The following is an 18,355-nucleotide window of genomic DNA, read 5'->3' as shown; positions in this document are numbered from 1 at the left end:
CACCCCAGCCCTACACACACACACACACACACACACACACCGTTAACCCAGTACTTGACACAAGGACAGACAGTTAACCCAGCCCTACACACACATGGTTAGCCCAGCCCTAGACACACACGGTTAACCCAGCCCTACACACACACACACACGGTTAACCCAGCCCTACACACACACACACACGGTTAACCCAGTACTAGACACAAGGACAGACAGTTAACCCAGCCCTACACACACACACACACACACACACACACACACACACACACACACACACACACACACACACACACACACACACACACACACACACACACACACACACACACACACACACACACACACACACACACACACACACACACACACACACACACACACACACACACACACACACACGGTTAACCCAGCCCTAGACACACATGGTTTCTCCTACCGCTGCTACGCAGATGACACTCAGCTCTTTCTCTCTTTCCCCCCTTCTGACTCACAGGTGGCAACACGTGTTTCTGCATGTCTTGCAGACATTTCTGCTTGGATGTCAGCCCACCACCTCAAGCTCAACCTTAACAAGACTGATCTGCTCTTCCTCCCGGGGAAAGAAAGCCTGCCCTCTCCAAGACTTCTCCATCACAGTAGAGTTCTCTACTGTGACCTCCTCCCATACAGACAACCCCTTATCCTGTGTGGCGAACATCACAGCGACAGCACGCTCCTGTAGATTCTTCCTCTACAACATCAGAAGGATACGTCCATTCCTCACCAGAGAAGCAGCACAACTTTTGGTCCAAACACTGATCTCTCGCCTTGACTACTGCAACGCACTCTTGGCCGGATTCCCCGCCTCCACCATCAGGTCTCTGCAGCTCATCCAGAATGCTGCCGCCCGTCTGGTGTTCAATCTCCCCAAATTCCCCCATGTCACCCCCCTCCTTCACACCCTTCACTGGCTCCCGGTAGCAGCTCGCATCAGATTCAAGACCCTGGTGCTCGCCTACCAGGCGGCAAAGGGACCAGCCCCTCCCTACTTGCAAGCAATGGTTAGCCCCCAAACCCCTGCCCGATCACTCCGCTCTTCCACCTCGGCTGGCTGCCTGGCACCGCCACCTCTACGTGGATGCAGCAGCCATGCTACTCGGTCACGGCTTTTCGCTGTCCTGGCGCCCTGCTGGTGGAACGAGCTTCCCACTGCTTAACTGTCCCTCCTAAAGTACATCTTAGCTGTCCCTCCTAAAGACCTCTTCACCCCCACTACCCCCCTGTACAAGTTTCTCTCCTGTAAAAAAAAAAAAAAAAAAAAAAAGTAATTCTTCCTTCTTCTACCATTGTGACTGCCAATGGCCCCTGGTTCTACCACAGATTACTTTATCTTATGATGACTGTTGGATAGATGATTCACTTACTTAAACAAATGTATTTGTTGTAAGTCTCTTTAGATAAAGGCGTCTGCTAAACGTAGCACGGCTAACCCAGCCCGACACACACACAGTTAAGAAGGAGCAGAGGAAGCTTGACAATCAGTTTGATGGGGAGTTAAGTTACACACATGAAAGTTTCACAAGTGTTAGTGCCAAATCCACCCCTACCCCCTACCCCTTACCCCCTACCCCTTACCCCCTAGCCCTTACCCCCTACCCGCTAGCCCCAAGCCCCTACTCCCTAGTGCCAAGCGCCCTACCCCCTACACCCTAGCCCCTACCCCCAAGCCCCTACACCCTAGCCCCTACACCCTAGCCCCTACTTCCAAGCCCATAGACCCTCCCCGCTACCTCCTAGCCCTTACCCCTTAGTCCCTACCCCCTTAGCCCCAAGCCCCTACCCCCATAGCCCCTAACCCCTTAGCCCCATAGCCCCTAACCCCTTAGTCCCTACCCCCATAGCCCCTAACCCCTTAGCCCCAAACCCCTTAGTCCCTACCCCCATAGCCCCTAACCCCTTAGCCCCTAACCCCTTAGTCCCTACCCCCATAGCCCCTAACCCCTTAGCCCTTAGTCCCTACCCCCATAGCCCCTAACCCCTTAGCCCCTAACCCCTTAGCCCTTAGTCCCTACCCCCATAGCCCCTAACCCCATAGCCCCTAACCCCTTAGCCCCATAGCCCCTAACCCCTTAGTCCCTACTCCCATAGCCCCTAACCCCTTAGCCCCACCCCCAGGATTTCAGTCAAGACATTCTCTTCATCTCCAGTATTCCCGCGCCTCCCTGGTCCTCACCATGAGGGTCCGGGCCACGTTGCAGCCCAGGGTCCCGGCTCCCAGCAGCAGACACTTGGTGGAGGTCACCTTGTCCAGGTCCAGAGACGGCACCAGCCTCCAACGCATCAGCTTCAGGTTCAGGTCCACAGACGACTCTGCAAGTCTGACACACAGAGACACAACATATTACACATGAGTCTGACACACAGACACAACATATTACACATGAGTCTGACACACAGACACAACATATTACACATGAGTCTGACACACAGACACATACATACAGTAGACATGAGATACTGTATTAATGTAGGCCCATGACACAAACCAGGCAATCTTAAAGTCATACTAGTCTATTACAAAGCATAGACATTTCATTGCTTAAAAAACACAATAAAGCTTGAATATGACAACTTTAAAAACAACCAAATGCTTTTAAAGGTGATGTGTGTGACAGTTTAAAGGTGATGGACCGTATGGGACAGTTAAACTGGCAAAGGATTCTGGAACACTCACCACCTAGAGTGCCAAGTGTTTTATGTGGTACTTATCTAGCAACAATACTTTGATTGGCTACAAAATGAACCATCGTAATTCATGCATTTTGAAATAAAGTCACCCTTGGCACTCTAGAATGTTGACAATTTGGCCAACTTTATCCACCCTCGGCAACATCTAATGCCCTAACATGTGAGTGTGTGGACCTACAGTACATAAATCACACCAAGTATGAACATTACGGGCCAGTTGCCCATTTGAGAATACTGAAACATGGCCCTGGACTAAAAAGCCAAATCTTAAGTGTGATTTAGTCTAGACCTTGGCTTCACCTGTGACCAGGCAACTGGCCCAGAATGTTAAGACAGTACATCATGTTGTCAGGACACATTTTTTCAGAGCTTTAGGAGTTGGATTTATCCACTGCAGACGGGGGAGGCAGAGCTACAGAGAGACAGAGGGAGACAGAGAGAGACAGAGAGAGACAGAGATAGAGAGACAGAGATAGAGAGACAGAGATAGAGAGACAGAGATAGAGAGACAGAGAGAGAGACAGAGAGAGACAGAGAGAGACAGAGAGACACAGAGAGACACAGAGAGAGACAGAGATAGAGAGACAGAGATAGAGAGATAGAGAGACAGAGAGAGACAGAGATAGAGAGACAGAGAGACAGAGAGAGAGAGACAGAGATAGAGAGACAGAGATAGAGAAGAGACAGAGACAGAGAGAGAGACAGAGAGACAGAGACAGACAGAGAGACAGACAGAGACAGAGAGAGAGACAGACAGAGACAGAGAGGCAGAGAGGGTCCAGTACCTTTTAGGGTCCATACATTCACTGAGGTTGACCATCCTGGGCCCCATGGCCCCCTTTGGGTTCTTCTCCCAGCCCACAGTCTTAGGACACTCTGGATAAACAACCATAAAACATATACACAATACACATGTTAATCACACACACTTTGATCAGGGGAGGCTGGTGGAGGTAGAGATCGGAGGACGGGCTCCTTGTAATGCATGGAACGGAATGAGGAACGGTATCAAACACATGACGCCATTCCTCATTCCTTTCCGTGCATCCATCACAATGAGCCCATCCTCCGATTTCTACCTCCACCGGCCTCCCCTGACTCTGATGATCTTTCATCTGAGTCTTCAGTGACGTCAACGACAATACGGCTGGCTTTTCTAAATCTATCTAAAAGACTCTTGATTCCGTCATCTTTAATACCCACATGAATCAGTAAAAGACCATGACATTTAGCCTGTGTTCTGAAAACTGGGTCATGGTCGAGGATGATAACAATGCAATGCATTAGCAAGGTCCACAGAGAGGAAACAACGCAGGAGGTTAATGAACACCCCCCCCCCCCCTCACAGCTGCTGGTGGCTGGCTGCTCCATTAACATTTATATTGCTTTCATCCCTCTCCCTTTCCTCTCTCTCCTCTCTCATCCCTCTCCCTTTCCTCTCTCTCCTCTCTCATCCCTCTCCCTTTCCTCTCTCTCCTCTCATCCCTCTCCCTTTCCTCTCTCTCCTCTCATCCCTCTCTCATCCCTCTCCCTTTCCTCTCTCTCCTCTCTCATCCCTCTCCCTTTCCTCTCTCTCCTCTCATCCCTCTCTCATCCCTCTCCCTTTCCTCCCTTTCCTCTCTCATCCCTCTCCCTTTCCTCTCTCATCCCTCTCCCTTTCCTCTCTCTCCTCTCATCCCTCTCCCTTTCCTCTGGTTGGGGGGGGTACCTGAGTTGAGTGACAGCTGTGGTAGTTTGACCTGGTTGGGGGGGGTTACCTGAGTTGAGTGACAGCTGTGGTAGTTTGACCTGGTTGGGGGGGGGGGGGGGGGGGGTTACCTGAGTTGAGTGACAGCTGTGGTAGTTTGACCTGGTTGGGGGGGGGGGGGGGGGGTTACCTGAGTTGAGTGACAGCTGTGGTAGTTTGACCTGGTTGGGGGGGGGGGGGGGGTTACCTGAGTTGAGTGACAGCTGTGGTAGTTTGACCTGGAGGAAGATGCTGTGCTTGATGGACCGAGACCCCTGTAGAGTCCTGTCTCTGAAGCAGAGGACCTCCACCACGTCCAGCTCCGCTCCCCTGATACACACACACACACACACACACACACACACACACACACGCACACACACACACACACACACACACACACAAACACAAACACAATTCTGTTGAAATTGACTAGCCATAGTTAGTGTCATGAGCAAGAATGCAAGTTATCTGAGGTTATTATTACTTGTACTTACTTAGTACATTAATTTCACTATTCATCAAGGCAGAGACAGTTTTACTGGCATGTCCAAGAGATTTGTTACTACAGTACAAACATGAGATGATAGCATCCCGATGATTCATGATGGTGTTGAGAATGTGTCTCCAACTGCCACACTGTACAGAAAGTTAATGGTCACTACTACAAGTTTTAACTGGGATAGATAATCGTGTATCTAGAAACACCCAGTCAGGTGGGAGTGAGTAAGGAGTGTTTAGGGACGGAGGTCGTACCATCGGCTGGCGATGAGGACCAGCAGATTCCTCAGAGGCCAGCCGGGATGCTGGGATAGGGTGCAGGGGTCGTAGACGCCCACGGTTACCTGTGAAGCCACACACGCACACGCATTAGTCACACGCACGCACACGCACGCACAGAGGAGCAGAAGCAGACACACACACAGACATACACTCTCACACAGAGACACACACACTCACACAGAGACATACAAACTCACACAGAGACACACAGACATACACACTCACACAGAGACACATAGAGAGACACACACACACACACACACACACACACACACACACACACACACACACACACACACACACACACACACACACACACACACACACACACACACACACACACACACACACACACACACCGTGATACAGCAAGCCAAGGGTAAGGTGAGGTGAGGTGAGGTGAGGTAGCAATACAACTTTAACCTAGTCAGTCCTGATTGGTGTTTGTGGAATCCGGTTGGCTGTAAAGTGTAAACATGACTGGTTGGCTGTAAACAGGACTCTGGTTGGCTGTAACCTGTAATCATGACTCTGGTTGGCTGTAACCTGTAAACAGGACTCTGGTTGGCTGTAATCATGACTCTGGTTGGCTGTAACCTGTAAACAGGACTCTGGTTGGCTGTAAACTGTAAACAGGACTCTGGTTGGCTGTAACCTGTAATCATGACTCTGGTTGGCTGTAACCTGTAATCATGACTCTGTGAGTTTGGGCGACGCCTGTGGGAGCTGAGAGGAGAGTGGAGGAAACATTTCCTTTGGAACAGATGGTTTAATAAAGTTGGATTATGTTGTTCCCGCTGGCAGCACATGGTGTGTGTGTGTGTGTGTGTGTGTGTATGTGTGTGTGTGTGTGTGTGTGTGTGTCTGTCTGTCTGTCACTGTGTGTGTGTGTGTGTGTGTGTGTGTGTATGAGATGGTTTAATAAAGTTGGATTATCTTGTTTCCACTGGCAGCAAATTATATTTGTATGTGTGTGTCTCTCTCACTCTGTGTGTGTGTGTGTGTGTGTGTCTTTCTGCGTCTGTGTGTGTGTCTTTCTGCGTCTGCATGTGTGTGTCTGTGTGTGTGTCTTTCTGCGTCTGCGTGTGTGTATGTGTGTGTGTGTGTGTGTGTGTGTGTGTGTGTGTGTGTGTGTGTTACCTTCTTCAGATCAGTGAAGAATGTGTTCCAGTCTGCCAGTGGAGCCACCAGTACAGCGTCCTCCGTGTACTTAACCAGGAAGTAGGGGACTGCAGTGGTCTCGGTCCGAGAGCAGAGGCCGTCATAGGCTTCCTGGAGGGCCGTGATCTGGAGGAACAACAACACGCATCCAATACAAGACTTTCACTGGTTCCACTTTACATGGAGTTGCTCTGTTAGCTTGATGCCTGTGTAAGGGAAGGTTCAAGTTTTTCGTTTTGTTTTAAAGTGCATTTTCACCAAGGTCTCAAAACACGACTGTACATCATATAAAAACAAAACACATTAACAAAACACAGAACATAAATAAAGGCATATGGGGACACAATCATCTCCACATGAATGATGAGTGGGGAAAGGCAGGGAAGGGGAGTTGCTAAGGGCAACCGTAAGCTGCTCTAAAAAGGTGGGTGTGGAGGTTAGTCTGACGAGTGGTGACTGTCTGACCCCCTAACCATGTTACAACCAACAGGGGGCAATATATTAAAACATGACTTTGACTGGTTAAACTGGACATGTAGTTGCTCTAGTGGCTTGAATGCCCGTGGAGTAACACTTCTATAGTCATAACAGTATATTAAGACTTTGTTAGAAAACGATGACTATTTTTTGTATATTGTATGAAAGTATGGGCCTGAATGGAAAGGCCCGTATGAGCCTCGCTCCAATACCGCTCACATCACAAGCTCAGGGCGTGATCCGACCAAACATTGCGCAGATATTCCAATAAATCCTGCATGGAAATGTGTTTAGTCAATAAGCCGGTGGAGCCACACCAGGCCTCCTCCTACTGCCTCCCAAGCCAGTGTCACTTTCACTTTCATTACTGAGCAAATGGTCTGTTCTCTCATTACTTTAAAACAAATATGGTAAATACTTTTAAGATTAGATGTTGGTGTTTGTTGGATGGGTTCAATGATTGTTTGAAACAAAGAAACAAATTTGAGCAACAACCTTTTTTTCTGTGAGCGGTTTTGGAGAGGAGAGGGAGAGAGGATGTGGTCTACTCAAACTATCAACATACTATCGACTGGAACTGTGTTGACATGCAACAGTTTAAGATGAGAGAATAGGGAACGCACACCCAAATAAAGGTGCTGACTAACGTGACGTAACTCCAAACCTAACGAACATGAACGCCACACACTCTTGCTGTGAGATGAATTCTCCACCTGAACCACCGCCGACATGCAATAACTGAGCAGGTTTTACCAGGTTTACAGTAACGGCAGGGCTAGTGAACACTTTGTTGACACATATTTACACCGATAAATAAATAAAAATCTGTCTGGGCCTTTCCGAGTAATCCGACAATCTTTCAACTTCAGGTTGACCTCTTCGTTTATCTTGAAGACTCTTCCTGACTCACCTTATCTGTGTCCCCTGTGTGCCGTGAACCTGACACACTCCAGAACTTTCCCAGAAAAGGTTCTAAAAAAAAGCTATTGTGTATAAAGTGACTCAACAGATGCTAACCAGAAATCTTTTCTTAGAACAGGTTACAGTAAAGCAGAAGAGCAGGGTCCAGAAGGACAGTTGGTACTGTATAACATTGTGGCTGTGTGGTGTTGTGTGTTACAGTTGGTGTTATCTCAGGTAAGAGTTACTATCGTGTACCTGCTTAGGAGAAAATACTTTGTCTATCGTGGCGGGCTGCTGCAGGAGTTTGATCCCTTCAGAGAAACAGAGAGCAGGGAAGCAGAACCAGTAGTAGAAATGATATTTCTTCAAATCCTGAGAGAGAAAGAAAGAAAATGTCAGAGTGCAGAAGAACAAACCTTTCTGTAATACAGGTATTAAAAAACGGATTAGAAAGTCGGTTACGTACGGCAAAAGTCACCAAAATGAATCTGCAGAGGACAGATGGGTCCTTTAAAGCTTCGCCTGACTGTATCGCGTCCCATATCTGTGAATTAAACAGACAAGAGATACAGCACAGGCACAGTTGAATCAATACAACATAAAATATATGAAAACAAATCATAGGATATCATAATAGCATCAGAAATTAAATTAAAGCTATTTTGCTTTATGTTTCCCTCAGAGATAAACAAGAAAACAAGAATTTAAAAAAACAACATTGTCCTTACTTCCTTGGCCTCTTTCTCCAGCAGAGCCTTCTTGTCTGAGGTTTTGAAGGCGTCTAGCGTGTTGGTGTTGTACAAGGTGCCACCGGCTGGGCTGCAGCGTGCCGGGGTGGGCCCATCGCTGAGAGATGGAGGGAGAGCGGACATTATTGTCATCTTTCAAGAGTAACTGTTTTATTTCCAAGAGGCTCAAACATTCTAAAAAGTTGAATGGGAAGCACAACGAGGCCTATTAACTCGTCTTCATGTATTCTATTCCTATGGATTTAGTGTGAGTGTAGCTGATTGTGTGTATCTCCCATTCCAGTTCTCACATTAGATGGAAGCGGCATTACCACTCAGAGAGAGAGACATTACCACTCAGAGAGAGACATTACCACAGAGAGAGAGAGAAATATTACCACAGAGAGAGAAACATTACCACAGAGAGAGAGAGAGAAACATTACCACAGAGAGAGAGAGACATTACCACAGAGAGAGAAACATTACCACAGAGAGAGAGAGAGAGAGAGAGAAACATTACCAGAGAGAGAGAGAGAAACATTACCACAGAGAGAGAGAAAGGATATGCTTACGTCTCAAATGCACTAAACTCCAGAGTCAGGCGGGTGGGGAGGCCAACCGGGTCACCTGTCACAAAGACAATGTTCCATTACAGGCATGAACACACACATACCGTACATTCAAACTACAGGAGGTAAACAAAACACTAAACGAAACACAACCCAAATTCATACCACTGAAAATACATTCATTCATCATTTAACTTTAGAAATATGTTATGAAAATGCTAAATTACGTGCAGCATGTAGTTTTGCAACCTCCGTCAAACCAAAAGGTAGTCTACCTTCCACAACACTGAACGGTGGAGACATCCCACAAGGCTCCTAAATCAGGTTGTTGTTGTTGTTGGACAAACTCACCATTGTAGTAATAACCTTTGATATTTTTGGGGCTTTCATCGAGCCTATAGTCATTGAGCTTCTTTTGAGTGAGTTGGTGCCAAAATCCTGCTTCTAAGGCACTGCAGAAGGGGGCAAACTGCAGCTTTTGATCTGCAGCGCCATTGTCAACCGACTCAGAAGCCATCAAGACTTCAAGTCCTCTTCGCTTTGATACAATCTAGGAGAGAAACAGTCAGCCAGTCAGCCACCTCTGGGAGGCTGCTATGCAGAGCATCATGCAATGGTGGTGATCAAAACAGGAAGACATCAAATCAATGAACTGGGTCAATACATGGGTGTGTGTCAGGGGAGGCTGGTGGAGGTAGGAATCGTTTGATACCATTTCTCATTCCATGCATTACAATGAGCCCATCCTTCGATTTCTACCTCCACTAGCCTCCCCTGGTGTGTGTGTGTGTGCGTGTGATTGGCATATAGTCTGAAGAATAAGGTGTGTGTGTAGTCATTTGAGAATATAGCCACAACATTCAGACTTGATTTATCAGGAAGGGAGGTGTCCGCCTAACTCTTACACAATAGGCTCACAGAGTCAGCTCATGTGATGGTGATGTGGCTACACATAACCTAAAGCATTAGACAGCCTGAAAGTTTGCCTTTTGACATATGTACGATCATACTAGTCGTGTAAATCGTACTAAATGTAGCATTAACCACACAATAATGGTAATAATGGTAATTCACAACTATTATAGTAGGCGAGTAAGTCTAGCCAAGACAACGATGACAGCAACTTGAATAGTCATGATGCTTCAATCACAGACACGCGTCCAGCTACTTGTATTGCTCGCCTGTATAAAAGCACATCACTGACACAAAGCACGTCGTTTCTCGTATGCCGCGGCGCCACAGCGTCTGCAGCTTGATACGATTTGGTGAACAGATGGCAAAGCTGGTTTACGATGTATTTACCGGATCGCCAATTTCACACTTACCACAACAAGCCGACTTCCGTGTTCGGATCATGTGACCCGCGGTGGGACGGCGCGCAGTGACGTCGCGGTGACGCAGAGGGGCTGCAGCTGTCAAACTAAATCCAACTCTTCTACCTTCGGTAACGAACCGGCGCGCAAACAACAGATTCTCTCTAGTTACGTGTGTGTACGTCTGTCTTCTGAAAAATATAAAGTAAGACAACCTCAACAGCTGTTCGCCTGCAACTGCACTAGTAGCAAACCTGACCAGTTGCTAGCTACCTAGCTAGCTACATAGCTAATGCAGACTTATGGGGCAGCCACTATAGAGTAGAACACGAAAAACCAAAATAGAAACAAGAAACCGCAAACAATGAGGCACGAAAACACTGACAAAAACCTGTACGCCCCACTCCTCATCTCTCAACAGGGAGCACCTTGCCGAGGTCTAATAGGTGGCTAGCCAGCTAGCTCAAACTAGCTTAGCCGGCTGATAAAGGCAGTGACACTTCTGTCTGATGAACTTCGACCTGCGGCTCTAACGTCCTAACTCTACTGTGCCACAGCGGCTCTCACGTCCTAACTCTCCTCTGCTCTAACGTCCTGACTCTACTGTGCCACAGCGGCTCTAACGTCCTAACTCTACTGTGCCACAGCGGCTCTAACGTCCTAACTCTACTCTGCTCTAACGTCCTAACTCTACTCTGCTCTAACTTCCTAACTCTACTGTGCCACAGCGGCTCCAACAACTACACTACATCTGGACACGAACAAAGGTGCACTACACGAAGACGTGGCCACTATACAGCTTTGTAGGACAGTTTAGCCAAATGGCATGAAGATATTCGAGTTGGGTCTCATTCCATTCGCTTGATGTTATTGGTTGGGTTGGAAGCAACAGGCGAGGCAGCGCACCCCGGCGCCGTCCACCCAACCTGCCTCCTGAGGTGTGTTTGCTGGGCCGGACCAAAAGCTCTGTGTGTGTTTTGCATTGCGTGCTATGAATAACAAAGATGTAAGATCTTCACCGAGATAATATTTATACTACAGTGTATCAGTGAGTCACAACAGTTTATTATAGGTAATCCCACGGCCCTGGCACACGAAGTAGATTGTTAGCGATTATGATGAGATCAAGGAATGTGTTGACACAAACTGGCAATGAGAGTGCTCATTAAAATTCAACAGTTTTCACCGTGTGCATTCCCAACATTTTAAAAAATAAATAAAAATAGATTAATAGAAAAATAATAGAATTGGAAAGGGAATTTGAGAGCTACATTTAGAGATCATCATGAATTGTTTACCCCTATGTTTAGTCTACAATCCCTCTCAAACTACAAGCCTAGGCAATATTTTATGAGATGTAACATGTTGTATAAATATTTGTGTTACGGGAGAACACCAGTTACTTAAGGCTCATGCATAACAAACCACACCATTTTGACACATTTATTAAACTTTTTTTTACAGACACTGACCAAAAATGCAGATCACACCTCATCTTGTGAAACCTCTCTACTGTAAAGCCTTAAGAGAGAGCCGGACGTTGTCGATGTAAACAGAGCCGGGATGCTCTGCAGAGCTGTTGGAATCATTTATCATACGTGCTTCCTGTTGTATTTGAGTAACAGCATTGTGTGTTTGTGCATATGAAATGAGTAGTGGTGTGTGTCAGTAGCAAAATATGGAAGGGGCCATGAGCAATGTGCACTGTATGTATTGTGTTAGGCTTGCTGTAGGAAGCATGTATGTGGTGTCTATAACACGATAGGTAAGGAGATTAACAACTGGAATACATATGAGGTACAATTGATTACAGCATGTCGGTGATGGATATGCGATGTATAGTGTCTATTGTCATGCAGCAGTCCAGTGTACTGTACACCAAGACCGTTTTCAACAAAGTTGGAAATAGCTCATCTTATCGTGCCTTACATGAGCTTCGTGGAATGTGGGAAAGGTTGTGTTGGTTGTGCCAAGGCAGTTATTGGTTTACAGATACAGATATTTACTCTGTGTGAGTATACGTCGTGTGATTAGGGTGGGAACATGCTGCTGAACACATTCTTGTTGTGAAGTTTATGAAAGTCAAATAGATCCAGTAGCCAGGATAAACTACCATCAATCATTGGAAACTGTGAGAATACGACAAGTAAGAACTTTAGCACATTACATCATTCAACAGTGGATCTTTTGAGTATGACACATAGAGTACAAGAATATTTACAATAGGCTTAAAATAAATATGCATAATACTTACAAAAGTTGTACAAAGTGAAGATAGCGCAGGGTGGTCACTTAAGCATACATAAGTTAAAGGAGCACAATAAAAACTCACGCTACCGTCAGGGGAGGCTGTTGGAGGCAGAAATCGGAGGACGGGCTCATTCCCCATTCCATTCCGTGCATTGCAATGAGCCCGTCCTCCGAGTTCTACCTCCACCAGCCTCCCCTGGCTACCGTCCACCGTTATGAGTGAATGTGGAGGATAGTCTTGAAAACCCTTTTGAAATTGTCATTGCAGAGTGGGTATATGAACGGGTTGAGTGTGGAGTTGATGTAACCTAGCCATATGGTGAACATATGAAGGTCGTGATGGACACACTCGTTACAGAACGCCATGACCATGAAGGCTATAAAGTAGGGGATCCAGCACATCATGAACACCGCTATGATGAAGCCCAGCTGCTTGGCCGCCTTGTGTTCCTTATGAACCTGCAGGCTCCGGATGCGCTGACGTGATTGGTCGCAGAACTTCTGCCATGTCTGTTTCAGGGTGAGCCCGTTGTCTGTGTCTAGTTCAGCCCCCGCCTCCTCGGGCCATGGCGAGGCGAGGGATTGGTTGAAATCGTTGTTGTACAGCATGGTGGTGTATCTCTGGACGTCGGATATTTGGGTTATCTCACAGACGCCAGCGACGGAGTTCGGCACGGCGCTGTGGCAGTCGCTCACCGACACAAACATCTTTGGCACATTGTTGTCCTCTGCATGCAGAAAGCCCAGTGGCAGTGAGGACAGCTTTAAAGGGGTCTCTGGGCCCGACTCCTTTTCTTGAGAGGGGGACCTCTTCTTATTGTCTTTTGTAGATTTTCGCAGATGTCTTGTTATCTTAAGAAAGGAGGTCTGGTGAGAGTTTAAGGTAGTGTTTTTGTCAGATCCGGGCTCGTTGCTTTCTTCCTCATTCCCATCCTTGGAGTAGTCTTGTTGCTCTAGAGTGTACTGATCTAACAAACTGTCATTTCTAAAATACTCTGACACATCCATGTTGACCTTCTTTGCAGACCTGTCATGACTTTTTTCTGGACTCTGCACATTTTGTCCTATCCCGTTTGAGGGGAAAGAATCGTATGCGTTGATGATTCTCTCCCTCTCTCTGAAGTGCTGTCTCACAGCCATGTAGATCTTCCAGTAGAACCACAGCATCAGTATGGAGGGGATGTAGAAGTTGAACACGGCCGTTAAAACCTTAAACCAGGTGACAAACCGGAAATCAGTGTCACACTTACTCTCCGTCTCTGGTTTTACTCCCACCTGAGAGAAAGACCTCCAACCCAGGATTGGGACGATCCACGTCATGGACAGAAGCCACGCCCCCGAGATCATGACGCTCGCTCGGCCTCTGGTCCTGTACTTCAGGTACCTCAGCGGCTGCCGCACGGAGCGGTACCGGTCCAAACACAGTATAAACAGGCTGAAGATAGACGCCGTGCTGGCAACGTAGTCCATGATCAGCCAGAACTGGCACACGATGCGGCCAAGTCTCCACTCGTCCTCCAGGAGATACACGATGTTGAGAGGCATGACGGTGGCTCCCACCGCCAGGTCGGCCACCGACAGGCTGACGATGTAGAGGTTCCCCACGGTGTGTAACGTCCTCTCCTTCTTCACGGCGTAGAGGACCAGGATGTTCATGACCACCGTCAGAAGGGACAGAGATCCCAGGAGCACGCCTAGCAGGACGTTGTTGACGTGGCCCTGGAGGGAGACGGTGGAGTTGGACTGCTCTGTCACATTGGCGTCGTACCACGCGCTTCTCCACGTGGCGTTGAAATGACTGTCTGGGAAGCCATCAGATTCTTGGCCGTCGATGGACGCTTCAGACCTAGACTCCATCATTGTAGTCCGCTTCACATGTCCTCACATGATGTCGTAATTGTTGAAAACGGCACAGGAACAGACATCTGCCATGTTGCCTTGCTGTAAGCCAGCTCTGAGCCAATATCCCAGACAGCCAACACCTAGAAAATCAAAAGAAAGTGTGTTAATTTGGTCCAAAAGCATAACATGGGTTGGACTTCTCTGAGAGTAAGACAGTGACACTCAAATGATCAATGGGAGATGTCCAGTAAGTAAAAGCATCTATCTGCCACTCTAGTGCCCTTGGTGCCGAACAAAGCATTGACAAAACGCATTGACATTTTACCGATACTTCTAACCTGTTGATCCTTTCAAGCACACTCGATTCAATAATAGTTTTTCACTTCATCGAGCAGAATACCAGTTATACCAGAGCTAGCAGCCTGAAACCCTGTAACAGTACAGCCCAGAGGAAGCTGGCAGAGTAAGCATTTCATTGTGCAACTGACATCCTGTATCCTGTGCATGTGATCAATAAACTTTGACTTGGCATGTTATAACCTGTTGTTACTGTGAGTTAATGTGACTTCCATTGCGGGAATTAAAGGGGCAATCTGGGATTCAAACAATAACAAAGCGGGTCTCAGCTGAGGGATGGGGCGAGAAATGCGACCAGTCTCATATTCATAGACAGAGCTGTGAAAGGATGAAAGGCCTGAGATCAAAAAGGTGGATTTAATCATGTTTTGAAGTTACAGTATACAGTGTTTGTTTACAATTACATTGTTTACAACGATGTGGTAAAACAAGCTTCTAATGTGGGTCCTGGTGGGGTTAGACAGTTGAAGCACATGAGGCATTTTGCATTCATTTAAAACTCCAAAATGTGATGTACTGTACCAATCCCAGATTGCTCATAACAGTAGGGGCCATTGATATTTAAGAGAAGTGGATTGAAATAGACCTGGCCTGTTGCTATGGAGCAGTCTCTGTAGTATAGGCAGACACAGACACATACTGTATCAAGAGGTTTCACATTGCTAAATGAAATTGTTTTTTCTCCATTTGTGGCAGATCCATTGTTCCATCTCTAAGACACAGCAGAGAGTGAATATTGGCTTAAATGTTGAATTATAGAAATATAAATGTCTTATGCTACTATATGCTACAGTCTGCGGCTTATGCTATGCTACACTCTGTGGCTTATGCTATGCTACACTCTGCGGCTTATGCTATGCTACACTCTGCGGCTTATGCTATGCTACACTCTGTGGCTTATGCTATGCTACACTCTGCGGCTTATCCTATGCTACACTCTGTGGTTTATAGACTTTGTCTTGCCCTCTCACTGACCCCACATATTCACACCCACGCCTGTTTATTGGTCTCATCACACAGGGTGTAGCCTAGCCAGCTTTATTGTATTTGTTCAATCACTGAATACTGTCACTGTACGTCCACACCCAAGCCAGGTGGCTGCCACCCTGGCATTCAGACTGGACGAGAGCAAACAGCAACACAGTTCTCTGAGCCTGTGTGTGTGTGTGTGTGTGTGTGTGTGTGTGTGTGTGTGTGTGGGTGGGTGGGTGGGTGTGTGTGTGTGTGTGTGTGTGTGTGTGTGTGGGTGGGTGGGTGGGTGGGTGGGTGTGTGTGTGTGGGTGTGTGTGGGTGTGTGGGTGTGGGTGTGGGTGTCAGTGTGTGTTGGTGTCGGTGTCGGTGTCGGTGTGTGTCTCAGTGTCGGTGTTTGTGTGTTGGTGTGTGTGTGTGTGTGTGTGTGTGTCTCGGTGCATGCGTGCGGGCCTGTGTGTGTGTAATGAAACACCTGGAGTGTATAGGGATATATGCAGGCTCTCACCAGGACTTCCAGCTAAGTGTGACATTCGCAATACGTCTTGTATCCCCAAAGACAATGAAACTGGCTTGATTCCCTTAGACAATGGACAATTCCTTCACTTTGTATTGCACACTCAATCACATAGTGTCACCACTTAAACCATAAGTAATCATCTCAGGTAATCCCATGTCTATATAGCCTACTTCAGTAGAGAGATGAGGTCATCACATATCATGAAAAGCTTGGTTCAGTTTTTAGAGCTGAATGCTAGTGCATATGACACATCACTCATTTTGATTAAAAAGTATTTCAGAGGTGTTCCATCCCCCAGAGGTATTCTAACCTAACCCCTTGGGTGTATGTGTGTGCGTGTGTGTGCATGTCTGTGTGTCTGACTGTGTGTGGGTAAATATCTAGTGTTTTTAGTAGCTGCATCCTTGCATAGCCTTATATAAGATGTCCTAAACTTAGACTTAGTATGTAAAGGACATTTAGACTTATTCTAGACGATTTTTTCTTGACATTTAATTGTGTGGTTTATCATCTTTCATATCATACAACATATTCAATTGACACTTAGCTTACAAACCCCTTAACGAAATGTGAACTCCAAGCGCTAAGAGAAGCTATGCATTAAGTATACCACCTGTAGAATATCCAGAGTAATACTTTTTGGTCACTCATGAACAACTATAGAAACGTGTTTCTCTTTCCTTAACATTGTCCATTACACCTACCTTATACATCTTTATATAGTGGTTGATTATTGGTCAGAAACCGAAGTTACATCGACAATTCAGAAAAGAACGAACTGCAAATAAAGTCTGTAGTGTAACGTACAAGATGATAAGGTAATGTACTGCAGGTTAAGACACTACCGTCAACTGATCGTTTGTTGTGAAACTGTTCACAATTGTTTGACTATCTATTTGTATTGCAATTCACAAATAAGCAACATATCTATTTATCTATATCTTAGGGACTTACCGTGAAGAAGTGAAACCTCTGATGACACCGATCTTGAAACCTCGGGATTTGAGAAATATGATTGTTGACTATAAATACTGTACATCAGTTTCCAGGAATTAAGCCTAAGAAGAACGTTGCGCGCGTGCGGTCTGAACCCACCTTGACTCCTCGACTCCCTTCTTCTTCTTCGCGCGCGTCTTGACTACAAAAAATCGACTTCTATTCAGCATATCACTTCTCCAAACAGAAAAGAAAAACTACACCATTATTCGTAAATGATGCAGAACACGCTCGTTTCGCTTGGGGACCTCAGCATCCCTACTTGCTGGAGTTTTTGTATGGTTCTTCCCATCTTTTTTTTTAACAGAGGAACTTCAAGTGGAATCTGCTGTAATTCACATGACACTATACATCCATCACCGTTTGTGAGTGGTGTTTATTATACTGGCAACTCTAGTCTAAATTAGATTTCTGGATTTTGTGATAAAACTGTGATCGTGTCCCTTTTACTGATACAACTGAACTGTGGACAAAAGCTGAAATTGTGGAAACAAAAACATGTATTATTCAGCGATTCAGTTAAGGTGAATTTGAATGGCTCAAAATGATGGCGCTTGAATACAGAACAATACCTCCTTATACATACTGAACAATAGCGTTTATCAAACCACACACATGATTAATGCAGCTAATCAAATCTCCTCTGTCACATCTTTACACCATACAATAAGATGCCATCCTGCATGGAACAGAAGGAGAATGGTGTCAAACTGTTTGAACCATTCCTGATTCTGTTATATGTATTACAATGAGCCCGTCCTCCGGTAGAGGCAGAAATCGGAGGACAGGCTCATTGTAATGCATTGAACGGAATGAGAAATGATATCAAACACGTATGTTCGATACCATTCCATGTGTGTTTGATACCATTCCTCATTCTGTCCCATGCATTACAATGAGTCCTCCGATTTCGGCCTCCACTACTGGAGAGGCCAGATCACAACCAATAAAGAAGCACAGATTTACATCCACTTGACATGGTAATTGTAGCCTAATGAATGATCTGTGCTCCTGATCAGTAATTGACACTTCAG

The 18,355-nt window shown here is 46.2% G+C and overlaps 2 protein-coding genes across 3 annotated transcripts in view; both read right to left on the bottom strand.

The window, feature by feature from the left end:
* atg7 (ATG7 autophagy related 7 homolog) overlaps positions 1-11,088 on the bottom strand; it is a 28,855-nt gene extending 17,767 nt beyond the window's left edge. Inside the window, exons 1-13 of one of the 2 annotated variants that reach the window (XM_083667841.1) lie at positions 11,025-11,088; positions 10,400-10,901; positions 9,426-9,624; positions 9,078-9,132; positions 8,506-8,623; positions 8,244-8,321; positions 8,033-8,149; positions 6,377-6,523; positions 5,210-5,298; positions 4,662-4,783; positions 3,513-3,603; positions 2,213-2,357; positions 1-10 (exon numbers count right to left, since the gene is read on the bottom strand). The exon at positions 1-10 is cut by the window's left edge and continues 149 nt beyond it. In XM_083667841.1, coding sequence (XP_083523967.1) covers positions 1-10; positions 2,213-2,357; positions 3,513-3,603; positions 4,662-4,783; positions 5,210-5,298; positions 6,377-6,523; positions 8,033-8,149; positions 8,244-8,321; positions 8,506-8,623; positions 9,078-9,132; positions 9,426-9,591 — 1,138 coding nt within the window. In that variant the 5' untranslated portion in view covers positions 9,592-9,624; positions 10,400-10,901; positions 11,025-11,088. Of the gene's footprint in view, positions 11-2,212; positions 2,358-3,512; positions 3,604-4,435; positions 4,462-4,661; positions 4,784-5,209; positions 5,299-6,376; positions 6,524-8,032; positions 8,150-8,243; positions 8,322-8,505; positions 8,624-9,077; positions 9,133-9,425; positions 9,625-10,399; positions 10,902-11,024 lie in introns of those variants that run through there. The other variant, XM_083667842.1, reaches the window with a different exon arrangement.
* Positions 11,089-12,850: 1,762 nt separating this feature from the next.
* hrh1 (histamine receptor H1) lies at positions 12,851-17,367 on the bottom strand (the record flags this gene model as incomplete). Its single annotated transcript, XM_083669226.1, has 2 exons — positions 17,280-17,367; positions 12,851-14,619 (listed from the first exon to the last, which is right to left on the bottom strand). The coding sequence occupies exon 2, from the start codon at positions 14,495-14,497 to the stop codon at positions 12,851-12,853; it is 1,647 nt and encodes a 548-aa protein (XP_083525352.1). The 5' UTR covers positions 14,498-14,619; positions 17,280-17,367.
* Between the last annotated feature and the right edge of the window lie 988 nt (positions 17,368-18,355).

Source organism: Argentina silus (genome assembly GCF_951799395.1).
Source record: "Argentina silus genome assembly, chromosome: 4".
NCBI classification, from domain to species: Eukaryota; Metazoa; Chordata; class Actinopteri; order Argentiniformes; family Argentinidae; genus Argentina; species Argentina silus.
The sequence above is the reverse complement of the archived record's forward strand: the minus strand, read 5'-3'. Positions and strand labels throughout refer to the sequence as shown.